The sequence below is a fragment of the Onychostruthus taczanowskii genome, unplaced genomic scaffold, assembly GCF_017590055.1.
Source record: "Onychostruthus taczanowskii isolate IOZ18803 unplaced genomic scaffold, ASM1759005v1 scaffold228, whole genome shotgun sequence".
Classification (NCBI taxonomy): Eukaryota; Metazoa; Chordata; class Aves; order Passeriformes; family Passeridae; genus Onychostruthus; species Onychostruthus taczanowskii.
The window spans coordinates 147,606-169,202 of record NW_024499551.1 but is presented as its reverse complement, the minus strand read 5'-3'; the positions used below and the strand labels follow the sequence as shown (position 1 = coordinate 169,202).

Below are 21,597 nucleotides of genomic sequence, written 5' to 3'. Positions count from 1 at the left end.
TGGGGTTTTTCCTTCACAATTTGGGGTTTTTCCTTCACAATTTAGGGGTTTTTCCTTCACAATTTAGGGGTTTCCTCCACAATTTGGGGTTTTTCCTGCACAATCTGGGGATTTTCCTCCACAATTTGGGGATTTTCCTCTACAATTTAGGGGTTTCCTCCACAATTTGGGGTTTTTCCTCCACAATTTGGGCTTTTTCCTCCACAATTTGGACTTTTTCCTCCACAATCTGGGGTTTTTCCTCCACAATTTGGGGTTTTTCCTTCACAATTTAGGGGCTTTTCCTTCACAATTTAGGGGCTTTTCCTTCACAATTTAGGGGTTTTCCTCCACAATTGGGGGGTTTTCCTCCATAATTCGGGGTTTTTCCTCCGCAATTTGCGGTTTTTCCTCCACAATTTGGGGGTTTTCCTCCACAATTTGGGGATTTTCCTCCACAATTTAGGGGTTTTTCCTCCACAATTTGGGGTTTTTCCTCCACAGTTTGGGGATTTTCCTCCACAATTTAGGGTTTTTCCTCCACAATTTGGGGTTTTTCCTCCACAGTTTGGGGATTTTCCTCCACAATTTAGGGTTTTTCCTCCACAATTTGGGGTTTTTCCTCCACAGTTTGGGGATTTTCCTCCACAATTTAGGGTTTTTCCTCCACAATTTGGGGTTTTTCCTCCACAGTTTGGGGATTTTCCTCCACAATTTAGGGTTTTTCCTCCACAATTTGGGGTTTTTCCTCCACAATTTGGGGTTTTTCCTCCACAATTTGGGGTTTTTTCCTCCACAATTTAGGGGTTTCCTCCACAATTTGGGGTTTTTCCTCCACAATTTGGGGTTTTTCCTCCACAATTTGGGGTTTTTCCTCCACAATTTGGGGTTTTTTCTCCACAATTTGGGGTTCCTCTTCCTGCTCCTCAGTACCTGACGGAATTTCCAGGTGAGCACAAGGCAGAAAAGCTGATGTGGAGGAGCAGGAGCACGTACCTGTGACCAGGGGGTTCTGTTTGAGATAGCTGGGCAGGACAAGCCCAAAGAAGATGGAAAATCCCAGCACGAAGAGATTCCGAGAGGAATTCAGATCGACGAACTGCAGGTTGGACAGACCCACGGCCGTGATCATCCCTGAACACAAAACACCCCAAAACCAGCTTTTAGGTAAGTCTTTTTCTTCAAAAAAAAAAACAAAACAACCCAGCAAAATATCCCTGGAGATATCTCCCAGAACATTTGGAATAATTTGTCAGGAAAGTGCAGTTTTTTTAATAGCAGAGCACCTGATTTTTCTTCTTTTTCCTTTTAATCTGTGATTTTAAAAACTAGCAAACCTGAGAATCAGTGCACCATGAAACCACACACCGTTGCAACCAGAAAGAAAAGATTTTGGCAGTTTATTAGGAAAGCAGTGTTACTCCTTCCTCTGGGGATTTCCTCCTGCTAAGCCCATGTAAAGCAGTAACATCGCTTTGTGTTTCGGATGTTCCTTTGCACAAAAACACTCTTTCACTACCCAAAACACGCCTGGAGGAGCAAAACACGCCTGGAGGAGAAGTTCCTATTATGAAATATTCCTTAGAAGCAGCAAACAAGCAAGCCCCTTACCAAAGAGGGTGCAGAAGAGAGCCCCCAGCACGGGGTCGGGCAGCGATGCGAAGAGCGCGCTGAACTTGCCCACCATGCCCAGCAGCAGCATGAAGGCAGCTCCATACTGGATCACCCTGCGGCTGCCAACCTGCAGGAAAACAGGACAGGACAGGGGGTGAGGGCTGCCCTCAGCCCAGCCTCACAGCTGCCTGGTTTATTTTGTTGGTGAGGTTTCATTTCGGCTCGTTGCTGGCTCCTGCGTGGGTTTCGTTTCGGCGCTGGAGCCAAAGCTGCTCTGCAGCCAAGCTCAGCCTCCCCAGGCCGGGCCTAAAACCACCTGGAGCTGCCACAGACACCAAGAAATGTGGTGCAAACCACACCAAGGGGAGATGGCAAATGGAAAATATCAAATAAATTCCGTGTGTTGCTGCCCTGGGACACGGGAATAAATTAAAGAGGTCCCAGGTCGTGGGAAGGAGGGGCAGGAGTTTTAGGCTTGGATTAGCAGCTGGTTTTGTGACACCCTCAGAGAGCAGGGCTGAATGCAAATCAGGGCTGTGCTAACACTGAAACCAAGTGCACTTCCTTCCCAGTTTTATTTTAAGCTTTCAAGAGTCAAGCAGGCAGCGGCTCTCTGTGGTGCAGGGGCAGTGGATAAACCTGAAGTTGGCATTTTAACATCTTCTACTGGCACAAAAGGTGCCCCAGGGGCAACAAAAACTCCTGTACACTAAGATGGTTTCTGGAAAAGCCCTTTGCAGGTCCCCTGGTACAGAGCAGCAGGGTTCAAAAAGGAAATATTCATTTGTTCATGACGTGTGACTGAGCTAAATGAGAGAAATGAGAAACTACAGATCCAACGGGACTGAGGAGGGGAAAATCCTTCCTTGCCCCCATTCCTCACTGCTGAGCTGCAGGTGAGCTCCTTCCCCTGCAAACAGAGTTCTGCTACACCATCAAGTGGAATTACAACAGAATTTAGCTGGCACCTTTCTCTGCTCTTTATAGAAATATTCATTTCTGCAGGGCCACTGAGATCCTGCCCTACAATTCTGTTCCTGCCAGAAACAGGCCAATCCTTTGAAAACCTGCATGACAGTGACATTTATTTATGCAAACAAATTAAACATCCCAGGCAGCATTTAGCTCAGGCTCTGTGTTCATTCCCAGCACACACACTTATTTTGGAGTGATTATTTTGGAGTGCATCAAATGGTACCTGCAGCCTCCATTCCAGCATCACCACTATGGCAAGAGCTGCTTTGGCCCCAGCTAATCAGAGCTAATTGATCTTGCTCTCATCAAGGAAAACACACACACTGGCTCAAAGGCTTTCAGCACCTCCATGCAGCTGAATTTAAATTTAAGTGTAATTACACAGCAATTTCAAGAGAGGGAAAAGCCCTGGTGATGCAGCACTGAAGATTTCCTCCCCCAAACCAACAGCAGAGCATCTCTGTGCCAAAATTCTGCCTGAAGCTGAGGAGCTGCTGGGGTTTGGGGAGTGAATGTGCAGCAGGGGAACAAGAGCACAGCCTGCTGCAGAGCCACCCTGGGCAGCTCCACTCCCTGCCACAACTTTGCACTGCTCCAGCATGAAATGCACACTCATTTCTGTGGGCTGCTCATAAAAAAAAAACTCTGTTAATTCATCTCAACCCCCATGAAGAAACAATGGCAAGGGAGCAGAAAGAATTAAACCTTTCTTTAAGGGTTTGTTTTTTTTTCCTGAGCAGAACTTCTCTCCTAGGAGATTTCCACGAGCTGGATGGTGACTGGTACAGACAGCAGATGGTGCTGTTAGTGTTGAACTGCACCCCAAAGGCAGAAAGGCTTTCAGCACCTCCATGCAGCTGAATTTAAATTTAAGTGTAATTACACAGCAATTTCAAGAGAGGGAAAAGCCCTGGTGATGCAGCACTGAAGATTTCCTCCCCCAAACCAACAGCAGAGCATCTCTGTGCCAAAATTCTGCCTGAAGCTGAGGAGCTGCTGGGGTTTGGGGAGTGAATGTGCAGCAGGGGAACAAGAGCACAGCCTGCTGCAGAGCCACCCTGGGCAGCTCCACTCCCTGCCACAACTTTGCACTGCTCCAGCATGAAATGCACACTCATTTCTGTGGGCTGCTCATAAAAAAAAAACTCTGTTAATTCATCTCAACCCCCATGAAGAAACAATGGCAAGGGAGCAGAACAGAATAAACCTTTCTTTAAGGGTTTGTTTTTTTTTCCTGAGCAGAACTTCTCTCCTAGGAGATTTCCACGAGCTGGATGGTGACTGGTACAGACAGCAGATGGTGCTGTTAGTGTTGAACTGCACCCCAAAGGCAGCAGAATCACCCTTTGTGCAGCACAAGGGAGGGCTGAGGACAAACACATCATTTATCAGATGTGATCAGGCCAGGGGGATGAGTTACTGCAAGGACAGACATTTTCTACCCTTGCACAAAGGATTTATGGCTCCCACGTTCACCACCCGACAAGGTGGACCTATTTACAACACAGATCACTCTCAGCAAAGCTGCTGCTGTTCCTCACCAAGGTTAAATTAACAATATCAGGCAGATTTCTCTGCAGCCAAGGCCTCCCAGCTCAGCCAGGCACAGATCCAGCCCCACACGGGAGCAAAGGAGCCCCTCAAGCACTCCCACACTTGTTGTTGAGCAACATCACCAGAAATACATAAAGCCCTAAGCCTTAAACCCAAACACTGAGGGTCCTTTTAACTCTGCAATGACCTTGGCTGCAGCCCCTGGGCCACTGCCATGTCCCAGTACAGACACAGATAAAGCCCAAGCACCTCACGTTGCATTTTCACATTTTGTGTGTGAGGCATTAAAAAGTCACTTCCTACTGATGCTTTCAGAGCCAAGACACCCAAAAAGCAGCAATTTCTACACAGTTTACAGTGTTTATGCCTCAACTCAAACCACCCCAGAGCCCTGGAATGCTGCCTAGGTTTTCCAAGAGATGGTTTATGCAGCAGCATCTGCATTATGGGGATTCTAACTGCATTTTACTCTGAATAAATGAGTTTTTGAGGTCCTGATGTACAATAATGCATTTCCCTCAGACAGGAGCTGGTACAGACAGTCAGGCACACTCAGAATGATCTGGGAAGTTCGTGTGCACAGGAATGGAGCAGAATGGTCTCCTGGAAGAGGATAATGAACACCAGGAACCCCTGAGGGCTCCCAGCAGAGCACTTCACCTTTGTGATGCCCAGGACCCCAATGTTGGGGCTGGAGGAGGTGGATCCATTCCCTGTCCCAAACACTCCATCCAGAACACAGGAGAGACCCTCGATGAAAATCCCCCTGGAATGCCAAAGAGAACACAAGGGTTGGTTCAGGCACACAATCACTGGGGGGGTCCTGAATGCCACAGGGGCATCTGCTCCACCATGGAATTACTGCCATGCATGGCTCAAGCTCCAACACACCTGGAAAACAGGCTGGAGTTCTGTTTCCTGAGTCTTAGATCCCCCCATTCTTAAACTGAGGAAACTGTATTAAAAACTCAAACAAAGCCTCAGAGCTGCTCTGTTTCTAAACTGCATTCCAGGCGATTTTGACAACCCCAATTCCAGAACCAGTTTAGAGCTCTTTCCCTGTGCAAACCGTGCTGGTAACTCCCACAGACTCCAGCAGGAACAGCACTGGCATTCAAAGGTAACAACACAACCCCAGGTGCCATTTCCACCCTGCACTTCACACCCTTGGCCCTGCAGTCTGACCAAACTGCAACATTCCACCTCAGAGCACATTCCTGCTTATCCAAAGGGGGGAAAAAAACCCAAAAAACCCAAAGAGGCTGAGCCAGTGCAGTAGCTCTGGCTGGGACAGACCTGTTGATGGCGTGGATGGGAGGAGGAGGAGCACAGGAGAGCCTGGCACAGGCGTAGTAGTCGCCGATGGACTCGATGATGCTGGCCACCACGGCGCTCAGCATGCCGATCACGCCCGCCGCCGAGATGGTGGGCAGCCCCCACTGGACTGTGGAGAGAGCAACACTCACGCCTTCCTGCCCCAGCACACAGCCAAACCAACACAAACCTGGTGGGACTGGGGAGTGGTTTGGGCTGGGAAGGGGTTTTAGGATCCCTCAGCACTGCCCGGGTCAGCGCTGGTCGCGTCCCCAAGTGCCACAGCCACGCTGCTGCGCAGCCCCCCAGGGATGGGGACTGCAGGGCTGGGCAAGAAATATTCCCCAATGTCACCCTGAGCCTCCCCTGGCACAGCCTGGGGCTGTTCCCTCTCCTTCTGTCCCCTCTCCTCCTGTCCCTGTCCCCTAAATCCTCTGTCCCTATCCCATATTTTGGGACAAGATCCCAAATCCCCCCCGGCTGCCCCCTCCTGTCGGGAGTTGTGCAAAGGCAGAAGTTCCCCCTGATCCCATTTTCTCCCTCTGAGCCCCCTTCCCAGCTCCATTCCCTGCCCTGGACATGCTCCAGCCCCTCCATGTCCTTGTCCTGAGGGGCCAGAAGTGACCCTGGGACTGAGGGGGGCCCAGCACTGCCCCAGGCACTGTTTATTTATCTTTGGTGGCAACAACAAACTCCCTTCACTCTAACACAGTCTGGCAAGTTCAAGGAGATGAAAGGAGCAAAGGAAAAAACGCCAAACAAACTGCTTTGATCACACTTGGAAAAATCCCAGAGAGCCATAAAACCCCACTTAAAAAAAAAAAAAAAATTCCTCCTGTTCAGGAATCAGGAATTTGAGTTACAGCTTGTGAGAAAACAATCCTGGCCAGTGAGGCAAATGCCACTGTATTATTATTGCTCCAAAAAGTCACTTTGGTCACAAGTTTAGTCGACCAAAGAGGATCCAACAACCAGCTCTGATCGCTGCACAAACACCTCCCAGCTCCAAATTTTTGTAGTAGAGAAAATAAGATTAATTTAAGCCTGCAGAAAAGCCTGGCAGGTTTTCCACAGCAATTGCCTTGATGCTTTTTATCTCTTTGAAATAGATGAGCCTCGTGCAACAAAGGGATCTTCAATCACACAGGAGTGAATGAACCTCACAAATACAAATGGGCTGATCAGGGTGGAGAAGTTTTCCTCCTCTTCTTTCCCAAAAGCTTCTATTCTTCATCTGCTGCTTCAGAAGTGGTTTCTTTCAAGAACCAAAGCACATGGAAAACCACAATGAAGCTGCCTCATCACCATGTGGTGGCATGGCTGATAATTCCTGTATTTCTATTCTAAAATAATGAGATTCCCTAATTACCCAGTTAATTTCTGAAGGGTGAGCCAGTTGTGCAATCTCACACCACAACCCCAGCCTTTAACAGCATTAAACCTAGAGGTGGCCAACATAAAAACACATCCAAAACGTTGTGTGAAGTGTTTGGTGCTCTCCTGTAAATAATTTCACTGCTCTCTGATAAGCAGGGCCTGGCATTCCCTGACTTGCCCGTGCCAGCAGTGCCTTGGCAAGTCAGGGCATCTTCTGCCAGGAACAGCCGTGCTCAGCCAGGAATGGGTGTGTTTGGGGCAGGGAAGTGCAGCAGGCCGGGAGGAGCTGCCCACAGAAGTGATTCTTTAGACAGTGAGAGCCAGGGACTTCAGCAGAGCTGTAAAAACCTGTCCCTGGCACTGCCAGCACCGCCAAGGACTGAGCAATCAGCCAGCCTTGTGAGGGGTGCAGTCACTTGTTCTCAGGAGAGTCACCCACACCAACCCTGCACACTGCAGTTCACAGCCTCAGCCTTCCCTGGGTGAGACCTTAAGGTGTCAGCTGAAGAGGAAAACAAGGAAAAAAATGAACACCAGCAGGCAATGAGAGTGGTGTGTGCTGGAACTGTGGAATGGTTTGGACTGGGAGGGACCCTCAGAGCCAGGAGCAGGGACCCCTCCCACTGTCCCAGGCTGCTCCAAGCCCTGTCCAGCCTGGGACACCGCCAGGGATGGATCATCCACAGCACCCAAAGGTTATGGAATAAACCAGAGAGAGCCAGCAGAGCTGTGGGGCAAGAGGGATGGCACTGCTGGGTTCTGGGGAGCCAGGACTAAGGAATAAACCACTGAGAGAGAGCAGCAAAGCTGTGGGGCAAAAGGAATGGCACTGCTGGGTTCTGGGGAGCCAGGACTAAGGAATAAACCCCAGGCAGAGGCAGCAGAGCTGTGGAACAGCAGCAATGACCGTGCTGGGTTCTGGGGAACCAGACTTATGGAATAAACCACTGAGAGCCAGCAGAGCTCTGGAACAGGAGGAATGACACTGCTGGATTCTGGAGAACCAGAGTTGTGGAATAAACCACTGAGAGAGAGCCAGCAGAGCTCTGGAACAGCAGCAATGACCCTGCTGGGCTCCTGGGGAACCAAAGGAATCACCCTGCTGGGTTCTGGGGAGCCAGGGTTATGGGATAAACCACTGAGAGAGCCAGCAGAGGTCTGGAACAGGAGGAGTGACCCTGCTGGGTTCTGGGGAACCAAAGGAATCACTCTGCTGGGTTCTGGGGAGCCAGGACTAAGGAAGAAACCACTGAGAGAGCCAGCAGAGCTGTGGGGCAGCAGCAATGACCCTGCTGGGTTCTGGGGAACCAAAGGAATCACCCTGCTGGGTTCTGGGGAAGCAGGGCTATGGAATAAGCCCCAGACACAGCCAGCAGAGCTGTGAACAGCAGCAATGAACATGCTGGACTCCTGGGGAACCAGACTTATGGAATAAACCACTGAGAGCCAGCAGAGCTCTGGAACAGGAGGAATGACACTGCTGGATTCTGGAGAACCAGAGTTGTGGAATAAACCACTGAGAGAGCCAGCAGAGCTCTGGAACAGCAGCAATGACCCTGCTGGGTTCTGGGGAACCAAAGGAATCACCCTGCTGGGTTCTGGGGAGCCAGGACTAAGGAATAAACCCCAGGCAGAGGCAGCAGAGCTGTGGAACAGCAGCAATGACCGTGCTGGGTTCTGGGGAACCAAAGGAATCACTCTGCTGGGTTCTGGGGAGCCAGGACTAAGGAAGAAACCACTGAGAGAGCCAGCAGAGCTGTGGGGCAAAAGGAATGGCACTGCTGGGTTCTGGGGAGCCAGGACTAAGGAATAAACCCCAGACACAGCCAGCAGAGCTGTGAACAGCAGCAGTGGCCCTGCTGGGTTCTGGGGAGCCAGGACTAAGGAATAAACCCCAGGCAGAGGCAGCAGAGCTCTGGAACAGCAGCAATGACCCTGGTGGGTTCTGGGGAACCACAGGAATCACCCTGCTGGGTTCTGGGGAACCAAAGGAATCACCCTGCTGGGTTCTGGGGAACCAAAGGAACCACCCTGCTGGGTTCTGGGGAAGCAGGGCTATGGAATAAGCCCCAGGCAGAGGCAGCAGAGCTGTGGACAGCAGCAGTGGCCCTGCTGGGCCCCGGGAGCAGCACACTTACAGGGGTAGGGCACCTTGAACCACGGGGCCACCAGCAGCACGCCGCGGCGCGCGTCCGTGCGCGCGTAGAAGCCGTACTTGGAGCTGTCCGGGGGGAACACGTCTGTCACCGTGAAGATGAAGCACAGCAGCCAGGACACCAGGATGGCCAGGATGATCTGGGGACACGAGCACACAGGGGGGGCAGTGAGCTCACAGCTCCTGCTCGGGGGGTGCTGCACAGCCCGGAGCCTGAGCGGGGGGAAATGGATCCGTGGGAGGTTTGGGGGCTTGAGAGAAGGTTGGTATGGTATGGGTTTGTGTGGAAAAGACATGCCATGTACAGATACTGCATGGATTTGTGTGGAAAAGACATGCTATGTACAGATACTGTATGGATTTGTGTGGAAAAGACATGCTATGTACAGATACTGTATGGATTTGTGTGGAAAAGACATGCCATGTATAGATACTGCATGGATTTGTGTGGAAAAGACATGCCATGTACAGATACTGAATGCAAATAGTATGTAAAATACATACTGTATGTAAATAGTATGTAAAATACATATTATATATTGTATTTGTATGTAAAATACATATTATATATAGATACTGTATGTAAGTAGTATGTAAAATATATACTATAGATACTGTATGTATTTGAATGTAAAACAGGTATTACATACAGATAGTGTATGTAAATAGTATGTGAAACACTATATACAGAATATGTATTTGTGTGTAAAATACATATCATGTATAAGTATGTATATAGTATGCAAAATACTATGTATAGATACTCTATGTAAAATACATGTTATATATACTGTATTATTATGTAAAATACATATTATATACTGTATGTAAATTGTAGGTAAAACACATATTATACGCAGATACTGTATGTAAATTGTATGTAAAAGACATACCACATATAGACACTGTATGCATTCATATGTAAAATACATAATATTACAATTTGAGATAAATGCTGATTTAGAAATGTTATGGGACAGGATAGATGGTGTTGAGAGAGAAATGGAGCTGGAAGGAAGTTTTACAGGATGGTTTTGTAAGGAGATGAGGTGTTCTGGAGAAACAGAATCATGGAAGGTGTATTGCAGCAGGATTTATGATTTGAGATGGTTGGTTTTTGAGGTATTTATAGTATAGTGTGAAAGGTTGATAGGTTAAGAAATGTTTCTAGTGTTTTGTCTAATTTGTTGGACAACACCCTTTTTCTAACCCAAAAATAAATAAAAACCATTTCCCCCTGTGTGCACAAGCTTCCCTTCCCCTCTGCCCTCCCCTCCCCATCACTCCCACAAAATCTGAATATTTCCATTATGTTTCCAATAAATCCATTAAAGATTTACCTCACCTTTTGAGTATTCTATTGTGAAGAAAAATCAAAACCAACAACCCCAACTCCCAAAACAGATTTTTTTTTTTTTGCCAAAGGAAGAACAAGTTCAAGGACTTACAGGGAACATCTTGAAAAGCTGCAGCCTGTATGCTGTCCATCCTTTCTTGGATTTATAAATGGGCAAGGGAAATTTGACATTTCTGGCATACTGGGAGAACAACAATACCAGAAAAATAGTCCTGAGGGAAAAAAAAGGAGGATGAGGAGGGTGGGACAAGAGAGAAATGTTATTAGCACCAATATATGATAAATTCTTTTTAGCACAAACCTCTTCAGGCCCTTTGGAGGCACAACACAAATGCAGATTTTCAATTCAAGCACAAGACAAGGCAGCAAAACCATTCAAATTATTATTCCTCAAATGCCAAAAGAGAATTTGAATTCTCAAGTGCTGCAAAACTCAGCAGCTGCAAGCAGACAAATGGATCAGGGACAGGCCCAGGCTGAAGGGGGATTTTCAGTTAAAATTCCTGTGCTGCCCCTTCTTTGCTCCCAGACTCCAGCTGAGAGCCAGGGCTGCTCTGTAAGGCACAAAACCTGCTGCCAGCACCTGCCAAGAAACAGGAGAACTGCAAAAACAGATTTTTGCATTTCAAAATTTGCAGCCAACTCCAAAGCATGTAAAGAAATTGCTGTCAGGGAAATTTTTCTGTTCTTAAGGATCTGCAAATGGATCAGGGACAGGCCCAGGCTGAAGGGGGATTTTCAGTTAAAATTCCTGTGCTGCCCCTTCTTTGCTCCCAGACTCCAGCTGAGAGCCAGGGCTGCTCTGTAAGGCACAAAACCTGCTGCCAGCACCTGCCAAGAAACAGGAGAACTGCAAAAACAGATTTTTGCATTTCAAAATTTGCAGCCAACTCCAAAGCATGTAAAGAAATTGCTGTCAGGGAAATTTTTCTGTTCTTAAGAATCTGTTTGTTTTTTTTTTAAATATAAATCTTTCATTATTTAGCTGCAAATGAAGCAGAATGGAGCCCAAGCCCCAAGATTTGCTGCCAGTGCAGTCCATCTGTATTAGATGTCTCAATTATTATGCATTACTGCCATTAATGAAACTGCCAAGCTCATCTGGACATTAAAAATTATTTTTTACAGCTAAAATAAGCCCCCACTGCCCTGAAAAATCATCAGCCAGGGCACGTTGCTCAATTCTAAAGGAGCAATTCTCAATTCTCAACCCAGCTCTGCTCTGCAAGGGCCTCCCAAAGACTGGAGCTGTCTGAGGAAGCAAAGCTCTGCTGAAATCTGAGATTATGTTTTTATCAGCTGACTTGAAAAATAAAAAGAGGATTGTCAGCCTCTCTTCTGCCCCAGATCAGACACAAACCAGTTTTCCTCTCCAGGAAAAGGAGGGGCATTTACAGCCCTCAGCAGTCCAAGAGAAAAGCAAAAAGCACATCTTTTCCATGCAGGAAACCCCAGAATCCCCCCAAAATCCACCACGGGCTCCCCTCCCTCCCACACCAGCCCTGAGGACAGAGAGCTTTGGATTTGATTTAGCACAGAGCTGTAAAAAATCCAATATTCAATTATGGCAGTGGATTTTCCATTGGCTGCACAGCAGAGGGGCTGTGAAACAGCACCAAACCTTCGAATGCCCCAGGAAAATCTGGAAAAACAGGCAAAGCCCAGCTCAGGAATAATTTACAAATATCAGTGCAAATGTCTGGTGGAATAAAGCACCCACAGAACAAGTTCATCAGGAAATTGGGAATCCTGCAGCTCCCAGAGGCCCCCAGCTGATTCTGCAGGGCCAGGGAGAAATGCAGGACCTTGATTTCCTCAGAATATCCAGGACAATTCCAGGAGCCACATCTCACAGAGCTGGAATTGCTCCTGAGTGGCTTCCCACAGCTGTGGAGCTGTTTTTAACCTCCCATTTCTGCATGGCAGAAGCCAGCAATACTTTATTGACTGGGTAACATTTAAATTCCACTCCTGAATCGATTGATTTTTTTTTTCCATCTGCAAAAATGTCAACTTTAATTACATGTTTCCATGTCCAGTTCAAAGATGGGCTTGATTCATTGAACGTCAGCCCCAACTTGCACAGAAATTTGTTTTACAGACAAATAAAACGTTCCTTTGGATCAGCTGCTTAATACAACAGAATCACAAAAATACTCCTGATGCCAACATGCAAGATAAAAGAGAATTAAAGAGCCCTTTTAATCATAAGCTGCACTTACAGAATACTTTACATGTTCAAAGCACTGTGCAAACAGATTAGTGAGATCACAATCTGATCTCACCAAGGCATTCCTCCTGCTCCCAGAGCCAGCACAGTTGGGTGCTGCACATGGGGAAGAAGCAGGGAAAAGCTTCAGGGAATCCCCCTGAACTGCTCTGTCCTTATTCCCCCATTTCCAGCTGATCTCATCCAGACTCTGGGTGTTTCTCAGGGGCTTTGTTTGTTTCTCAGGGTTTTGCTTGTCAGGGGGTTTGCTTGTTTCTCAGGGTGTTGTTTGTTCCTCAGGGGGTTTGTTTGTTCCTCGGGGGGTTTGATGTTTCTCAGGGTGTCTGTTTGTTTCTCAGGGTGTTCTTTGTTTCTCAGGGTGTTTGTTGTTTCTCAGGGTGCTGTTTGTTCCTCAGGGTGTTGTTTGTTTCTCAGGGTGCTGTTTGTTTCTCAGGGTGTTGTTTGTTTCTCAAGGTGTTTCTTTGTTTCTCAGGGTGTTGTTTGTTTCTCAGGTTATTGACTGGGTAACATTTAAATTCCATGTTTCTCAGGGTGTTTGTTTCTCAGGGTGTGTGTTTGTTTCTCATGGTGTTTGTTGTTTCTCAGGGTGTTCATTTCTCAGGGTGTCTGTTTGTTTCTCAGGGGGCTGTTTGTTTCTCTGGGTGTTTGTTTCTCATGGTGTTTGTTGTTTCTCAGGGTGCTCCCCACACCAGCAGCACCAGTGCAGCCCCGCTGCCTCCGGCTTTCCCCCGGCACCCCAAAACTCCGCATGGGCAGCAGGAAACGCAGGGTACTCACAGCATGGCGATGCCCCAGTGCTTGCCAGCTCTCTCCCCAGCAGCCTGGAAGCCCGAGAGGCCGATGAGGGCCACGGTGGGGGTGATGGTCAGGGGCCCGATGTAGCGCAGCAGGGCCCCGGGCAGCCCCAGCAGCCCGATCACCACCTCGATCAGCGAGGACATGATGATGGCACCTTGGATCTGAACACACAACAGGGCAGAGAGGCAGCTCAGTGCCACCTGACAGGCAAAGCCAAACCCTTTGTTTTTCTGCTCTGGATTACAAACTGCAGTTAAAAGAATTCAGTGACACAGAAGAACTCGGCAAAAAAAAAAAAATTTTTTTTTTTTCCCGTCATATAACAGCTCATTATGTTTAAGTGACTTATTGCTTTAAGCATAACACTTATGGTTTTCTCCACAAAACTATTACACAACAGACCAGTGGGCCAGTCTGGAAGCTGTGTGGAAAGCACATCACACTGTCAGACAGGAGACCTGGGGTCCAGGCTAACCTTTAAGCTCTCAGATCGAACGGCAAGGGTTGGTGCGCCACGAGGTGATGCTCCTAGCTCCTAGGGGCAGAGTGTGTGCTGCATTGGTCACAAGTGCTCCTTAGAAGCTGGATTAGAGCAGCGTTGTGGTCTCAGGAGACTGTCAGCCCTCTTGGCTGCAGGGCTCTTGGCAGGATGTAGCTATGGTTTGAACATGGGGAAGAGAGAGGGGTTGTTTTTAATTAAGAAAAAGTTGGCAGCCCAAAGCAACGGGATGGGAGATCAATTCCATGACACACGCCTTCATTTGGACTACTCTACCTGCCACCCTGGCGTGGCACAGCCCTCAGCCTGCCCTGCAGGGCACCACGACTTCACACTGAGTGGAGAAGGAGCTCCAGGCATTTCAAAAGTCTTTGGGGAGAATCGACCTCTTATCACAAGAGTCTCCAACTCAAGACACTGGGGAAGGAACCAGATTTCCTAACTGCAGATTCACCTTCCAGGGCCAGCCCCAGAGCACAGGGACAGCTGGCAAGGAAGGGGCCTGGCAGCAGCTGAACTGCTGCCAGCGAGCACAAATCAGGGTTACAAGAAGAGTTTTCATCTCCCTTGAGCATTTCACTGCACGGCTTTTGGGATGTGGTAACTAACTCCTGGTATTTGCTGGCCAGCAATGAACAGGTGGAAAAGATGAAGACTTCCATGAAATGAGGAAAGGGATATATTCAAATGGAGATCGCGGTGAAACGAGAAATTACCAACTTAAAGACAAGAACACACAGATGATCAAAGTGAGGAACTTAACTGGAGCAGGAGAGTGAGAGCAAATGCAAGTCCCACATTACCTCTCGTATCCGGGGGTACCAGATGTGCTCCGTGTGCAGCAGCTCTGCTGTTCCATTTGCAACTGTCAGATCTTCCAAAAGGGACAAAAAAGGGGATTTCTTTTATTGCCCGGCCACCCTGCCACCATTCCACACAAACCAAATCCCTCCCCAGGCTGTGGCTGGCAAAGGATTCACACAGAGAGCAAGTTGTGCTCAAATGAAGGCCCAAGAACCAACCCCTCACTTCTCCCCCTGCTCCAAAACTCTCAGCAACCAGGGTTCCAGCAGGAAAACACCCTGACTTCCAGACAGAAAGGTCAGCCAGGAGTTCTCTCCCCACTCCAGTGGGGAATTACTCAGCTGCACCCCAGGAATCCCCAGCTCTAGTGGAGGTCACTGACTGAAGGAGCTGCCCCGTGGGGACAGCCCCAGCTGGCAGCTTTGGGAGGTGAAAGGGTCCAGCAGGAAGGTTCAGCAAAGCTCTTTTTGACAAGCTGCAGTCCTGGGGAAAATGGCTTTGCCACCCAGGGTTACCAGAGAGTTTCTTTCAACAAGCTGGGTGTTAATCACATTTGAGTGTGAGTTAACAGAGATGTATATAATAGAAATTAAATTATTAGAGAGTCCAAAGGAGCCCGAGGAAGAGCTCCAGTCAGGAGTGAGCAGCCTGATTATTCCCTGTACTGCTGCTTCCCACTGCCCACAGCCTTGGTACTGAATAACCACCCCTCAATGAACAGAAAACTGCCAGAGTCATTTCCAGTCCAACCTAGAGCTAAAGCTCCCATCCCAACCAGGACCTCGTCCCTCTGAAGCTCAAACCTTCCAGGATGACGACAGCAGCAGAGAGAGAGGGAAAAAGAACATCCAAATCTTGTCAAAACCTGTCAGGTATGACTTCAGCAGGGGAAAATCCTGGTCTGGAGGTGATGCTGTGCATTGCTCAAACTCCCTCCCACTCACAACTTCAAAGGGCTCACTTGGACTCGCTGTTTCCAAATATTTGGAACATTACGGGAAGGAACACTTGCAGAATGTAAATGAACAGAAGAATTGCTTTATGCCACAGTTACAGTTCCTTTGTCAACGTTTTTGTATTAAAAAATCCCCAGAAACAGAACTCCACAAGGGCATTTTTAGGAGTCTTCTGTGGCAGAGTATTGTAACACTGTAAAAAGAGAAGCTTTCCATATTCCCTGCTCATTACTCCCAGCTTTTACATCAGAAGCTCTGGCAGCTGCACTCCACGTGACCCGGCCCACTTGTCACTTAAACCTGAACAAGGATAAACAACAATTACCTGTGTTATTGCACTTCCACTTCTCCAGAGAGAGAATTGCTCTGGCAGGTGCTAAGAATGCAAAAGCACTGGCTTGGAACAGGGGTAACCTGGTGGGAAGGGAGAGGAGAGATGGTGACATTCTGTGGGGTCACCGCAGTGGGTGGGCACTCAAACCACCCCTTACTGAGTTATTAAACTGGGAAATAAGAGGATTTCTCACCAAAAACAACCCAGTCAGAGAAATACAGAGACTTCACGAGCCAAAGAGCTGACAGCACCTGCCAGGGGCCAGGCACTGGTGGCAGGCTGTGACAGCAGCACAGGGACACAGGTGGACACTGAGCTGGGGGAGCAGAGCTGCAGGTGCAGCTTTTACCATCCCAGCACAGAACAGCTCTCTCAAGGTGCAGTTTCACCATCCCAGCACAGGGAACTGTGCTCTCAAGGTGCAGTTTTACCATCCCAGCACAGAACACCCTCTGAAGGTGCAGTTTTACCACCTCAGCACAGGAATTGCTATCTGGATGTGCAGTTTTACCATCCCAGCACAGGAACACACTCTCAAGGTGCAGTTTTTACCACCCCAGCACAGGAACACCCTCTGGATGTGCAGTTTTACCATCCCAGCACAGAACTCCTCTCTCAAGGTGCAGGTTTTACCATCCCAGCACAGGAACACACTCTGGAGGTGCAGTTTTACCACCCCAGCACAGGAACACTCTCTGGAGGTGCAGTTTTTACCATCCCCAGCACAGGAATTGCTATCTGGATGTGCAGTTTTACCACCCCAGCACAGGAACACACTCTGGCGGTGCAGTTTTACCACCCCAGCACAGGAACACACTCTGGCGGTGCAGTTTTACCACCCCAGCACAGGAACACACTCTGGCGGTGCAGTTTTACCACCCCAGCACAGGAACACACTCTGGCGGTGCAGTTTTACCACCCCAGCACAGGAACACACTCTGGCGGTGCAGTTTTACCACCCCAGCACAGGAACACACTCTGGCGGTGCAGTTTTACCACCCCAGCACAGGAACACACTCTGGCGGTGCAGTTTTACCACCCCAGCACAGGAACACACTCTGGCGGTGCAGTTTTACCACCCCAGCACAGGAACACACTCTCAAGGTGCAGTTTTTACCCCCCCAGCACAGGAACACCCTCTGAAAGTGCAGTTTTTACCACCCCAGCACAGAACACCCTCTGAAGTGCAGCCTGCAGGCTCCATCCCTTCCCTCTGCATGACTCTGAGCACACTCATTTTGGAGTGCATGTGTCAATAACTGCTGGGCTGATGGCAGCAGATTAGATGTTCCCAGTGGTTGCCACCAATAAATACAAACACCACAAGAATTTCAAGATGACATTCTTAGCATTGATGTTTATACTTCCCAAAAGATTTGGAGATCTGGAGAGGATTACCTGCAGCAGGTATGAATTTATTGACCTCACTGTACCTTGTGTAACAAATATCCCAACATTACTTAACTGCAGATGCACTCTGAACTATTCTACAAATATTGACATTAGTGCACTGCCAGGAGATTCCCTTTAACAGGAGATCCCAAGGTGTGAGGGCAGGAAAATGAACTGCTCAGGTTCAGGTGAAGGTCAGGAAATGCTCACAGGGGGAGAAGTGTGGGGGGAAATGGTGAGCACAGGAGTCAAACAGAGGCTTCTCATTAATGGGAGGTGTCAAGTTCACAGGAGCAGCTTGGGCAATTTCAGAGCCACCAAATGTTGAAAAGTGCATTAAAAACTCAAACTCCATGAAGTCCATGAGCCATCCAAGCATGGCTGGCTGGACAGAATCCCCCTGGGAGCTGCTCCACGCAGAAATCCCAGCTCTGTCTCCAGGAAGTCAGGGCTGGTGGCTCAGGGAGTGATTCAGCCCATGCTGCCAGGCTCATTAAGCAGAGCTGGTGCCCATGGCAGGGTTGCAATACCTGGAACAAGCTGCTACTGCTCCATCCCACCTACACAGCCCCCTCAGAGTTTGGTAAACACACACTGCAAACACATTCTCCAGTGCTGAGGTCACTGCTGCCAGCTTGGGCTGCTCTGCATCCCATGAAACACATCCAGCACAGGGATGGAAAATCACATCTCAGCACCTGGTCCTGCTCCACTTCTGTGGGACACAGGTAACTCCCAAAAGGCTCAAAATAGTGGGGATTTTTCCCCCTAAACCAGGCAAACAAAAAGTAATTTAATTTTAATTTTTTTTAAAACAAATTGTTGAAAATCAGTCAAGCAAGGTCTGTCTCTTTCTCAGGTGACAGCTGCAGTCTGGGAGTCACTTACAGATTTTCAAAGCAGCCACTCATTGCCAACCAGCTAAAGCACCAAAGCTCCTGAGTGGGCTATCATTTCAATTTCGTGTCTAAATCATCCAGCTGCTCCATTTTGGCACGGGCCCTTGTGAAGAAAAGAGTTTTTCTGCAGGCAAAGGCATCTGGAAATGCCTCACTACCTTCCCATGTCCCAGAGATGGGAGAGAGCTGAGCCAGTGCAGGGCACAGCACCAGAGCTGCCACCCTGGCGTGGATTAAAGCTGAGTTTGATGCTCTCAGTGCCACTAATTACCCACTAATGAACCCTGCCAGAGCTGGGGCTCACTGCACAACCCAGTGAATAGCTGGAATTCCTAGAACTGGTCTGGGTACCCAACCTACCCCAACCCCACCTCGTAATCGAGCTAAATCCACCTTTAAGAACCCTTAAACCGTGGAATTTGACCTTTTGAAAGCTTTATTTGCTGAAATACTTTGCAGTTCACAGACTTGCCAATGAATACTTGCAAATCTCATTGAGAGGCCTGTGCTGCTGTATCCCATTCCCAGCCTTACATAAACCCCCCATCACATGGGCAATAGTTATAAAACATCCCAGAGTGGAAATTTCCTCCCTAAACACAAGTTATTGTAAGACCCAAACACAATTTGGCCTTCAGGGACATGAAAATGTAAGTACAGTGCAAGTGGGAGCCACTGAAAAGGGAAAAATCCCAGCAAGGTGGAGGGCAGGGCTGGGATTACACAGAAAGAACAGAGAATTTCAAAATGATGGCACTGTAATTGTGGGGCCCTTCTCTCTAAATGAGCCCCAAATCCCTTACTAATAAGTGATAAAAAGCCAAGATTAGTTAGGAGGGGAAAATCCCCAAATATGACAAACTTCCAGACGAGGTACATGAGGATTTATGGCTACAGCACAAAGAGCCAACCAGGCTGGAAATCAGATTATTGACTCTGGGGAGTCTTTAGTTAAAGAAAATACACTGGGGAAAGAAAGTTTGCTTTCCCAACAGCTTCCACTCTGTTGTTTTGCCATCAGAGTGAACCTTTCAAGACAGAGGAGTGAGCTCCTGAGTCCAATAAGATTAAAAAAAATAGAGGGAAGGTTTTTTTTCCCCAAAGGAAAAAGTGAAGCAAAGGTAACTCAACCAAAGGGTGCACTGGAAAACCTGGAATAGCTGGGAATGTTTTAGGAGAAAAGCTGATCCACCACAGGTTTGCCTTCCACGCCCTCCTGAGACACCTCTGCCACCTGAAGATTCTGGCTCTTAACTAAATCCTTAAAAATGTGGGGGGTGTTTGGAATTTTCTAGTGGCAGGCAGGATTTCAGCTCACCTTGTTCTGAAAGTGAACTGAGTGACTCCAGAATCACCTCAGTGAGGGTTAAATGTGCACTTTTCTTCTGCTTTGGCTTTATTCAAGACACAGAAATAACTCTGCAGGTTTGAGCTACTGCCATGTGAAACAGCTGTGCAGTGGAACACAGGTTTGGAAAGATTTATATTATTTATATTATTTACATTTATATTTGTATTTATATTTATCTGTTCTTGCCAACACCAGATTTATACAAGGATTTGCCACCTGGGCTCTTCCATCCTCCTAAGGAGAGGTGAGAGCATCCCTGCACACCTTTGTGTGTGTTCCAAACTCCAGGAATGATCACTGCCCATATGAATGATCACAACTCAGAGCAGCTAACAAATAAACCCAAATTATTTCATGGACTGGGAGGTAACAGAGAATGACAAGCTTCCCTCATCATATTTCCCTGCTTTTTTCACTTGCCAAGCCCTTCACAGGATGCAATTTGCTGTGGGACTGATCACAGCCACCTAAAAACTGCCAAGAATTTCATTGAAATTAATTAATTTAGTAAGAAATTAATAAAACCACCACAGTCAGCTCCTCTTTACCACGGTGTCTGAATTTTTCCTCTCCCAGGAATATTTCTCTGTTCTGCTGGGTTTCCTCCTCTCCCTGCTGTATTTTCTCACCCCTGGGATGCCCTGTGTTATTTCAGATCCATGTTTTGGTTTTTTTTTTGGGAGCAGCTTTCCAAAAGCTCTCCCTAACTGCTGCTGGCAGTTTGGTGTTTCTGCAAATCCCCCCCACTCCTGGGAACCCCAAATTTCCATGCCCAGATCCCATTTTAAAACCAAGGTGGTCTGCAGCAGAGATTAATAAAACCACCACGGTCAGCCCCTCTTTACCAAGATGTGTGAATTTCTGCTCTCCCAGGAACCCCTCTGCCCTGGGAACCCCAAATTTCCGTGCCCAGGCTCACCTGCAGTCAAAAATTAATAAAACCACCACGGTCAGACCCTCTTTACCAAGGTGTGTGGATTTTTCCTCTCCCTCCCAGGAACACTTCTGCCTCCTCTGCCCTGGAATCCCCAAATTTCCATGCCCAGATCAAACCTGCAGCCCAAGGTGGTCTGCAGCAGAGATTAATAAAACCACCACGGTCAGCCCCTCTTTACCAAGATGTGTGAATTTCTGCTCTCCCAGGAACCCCTCTGCCCTGGGAACCCCAAATTTCGGTGCCCAGGCTCACCTGCAGCCCAAGGTGGTCTGCAGCAGAGATTAATAAAACCACCACAGTCAGCCCCTCTTTACCAAGATGTGTGAATTTTCCCTCTCCCAGGAGCCCCTCTGCCCTGGGAACCCCAAATTTCAGTGCCCAGGCTCACCTGCAGCCCAAGGTGGTCTGCCCCTCTTTACCAAGATGTGTGAATTTTCCCTCTCCCAGGAACCCCTCTGCCCTGGAACCCCCAAATTCCCGTGCCCAGGCTCACCTGCAGCCGAAGGTGGTCTGCAGCAGGGTGGTGATGCCCACGCAGAAGAAGATGGTCCCGATGAGCTGGCTGGTGGCCCACTGGTCGAAGCCCACGCACATGGCATCGGCCAGCAGGAAGGGCACGGCGATGGTCCCGCTGAAACACGTCAGGTAGTGCTGGGGGCACAGGGGTTAGAGCTGCAGACCATCCATCCAGCCCATCCCCACCTGCTGTGTGACTGCTGGGCCAGCAGCAGCTTCTCTTCCTGCCTCTGAAGGCCCAGCAGAGCTCTGAGCTTTGCTTTCAAGTGTTTCTGGTGATGCTGATGTGGGGGGGTTCTGATTTTTGTGATTTCTGGGGGATCCACAGGCTCCTGAAACACTCCACAGCTGCTCAGGTAACTGTGCTGAGAGCTGTCTCCAGCCCAGAAATAACTCCACTCACACCCCCTGGCTCACACACAAAGGACTCCTAAAGCACATCAAAAGCAAAACAACCAACAAATCTTCACCATACTCCACACACAAGTAAAAACAGAATTCCTACAGAACTGCCTGTCCTTGAGGAAAAGGCAGCAACAAAAAGGATGTTGTGGAA

At 48.3% G+C, this 21,597-nt stretch overlaps 1 protein-coding gene across 4 annotated transcripts in view; it reads right to left on the bottom strand.

The window, feature by feature from the left end:
• The window catches only part of SLC23A2 (solute carrier family 23 member 2), a 53,057-nt gene that overhangs the window by 6,997 nt on the left and 24,463 nt on the right, over window positions 1–21,597 (bottom strand). For all 4 annotated transcript variants that reach the window (XM_041405268.1, XM_041405271.1, XM_041405269.1 and 1 more), the window contains 10 exons: window positions 21,019–21,176; window positions 15,938–16,026; window positions 14,656–14,726; window positions 13,333–13,514; window positions 10,417–10,537; window positions 8,952–9,108; window positions 5,419–5,566; window positions 4,783–4,888; window positions 1,591–1,720; window positions 976–1,113 (listed from right to left, as the gene is read on the bottom strand). In XM_041405268.1, coding sequence (XP_041261202.1) covers window positions 976–1,113; window positions 1,591–1,720; window positions 4,783–4,888; window positions 5,419–5,566; window positions 8,952–9,108; window positions 10,417–10,537; window positions 13,333–13,514; window positions 14,656–14,726; window positions 15,938–16,026; window positions 21,019–21,176 — 1,300 coding nt within the window. The remainder of the gene's footprint in view (window positions 1–975; window positions 1,114–1,590; window positions 1,721–4,782; window positions 4,889–5,418; window positions 5,567–8,951; window positions 9,109–10,416; window positions 10,538–13,332; window positions 13,515–14,655; window positions 14,727–15,937; window positions 16,027–21,018; window positions 21,177–21,597) is intronic.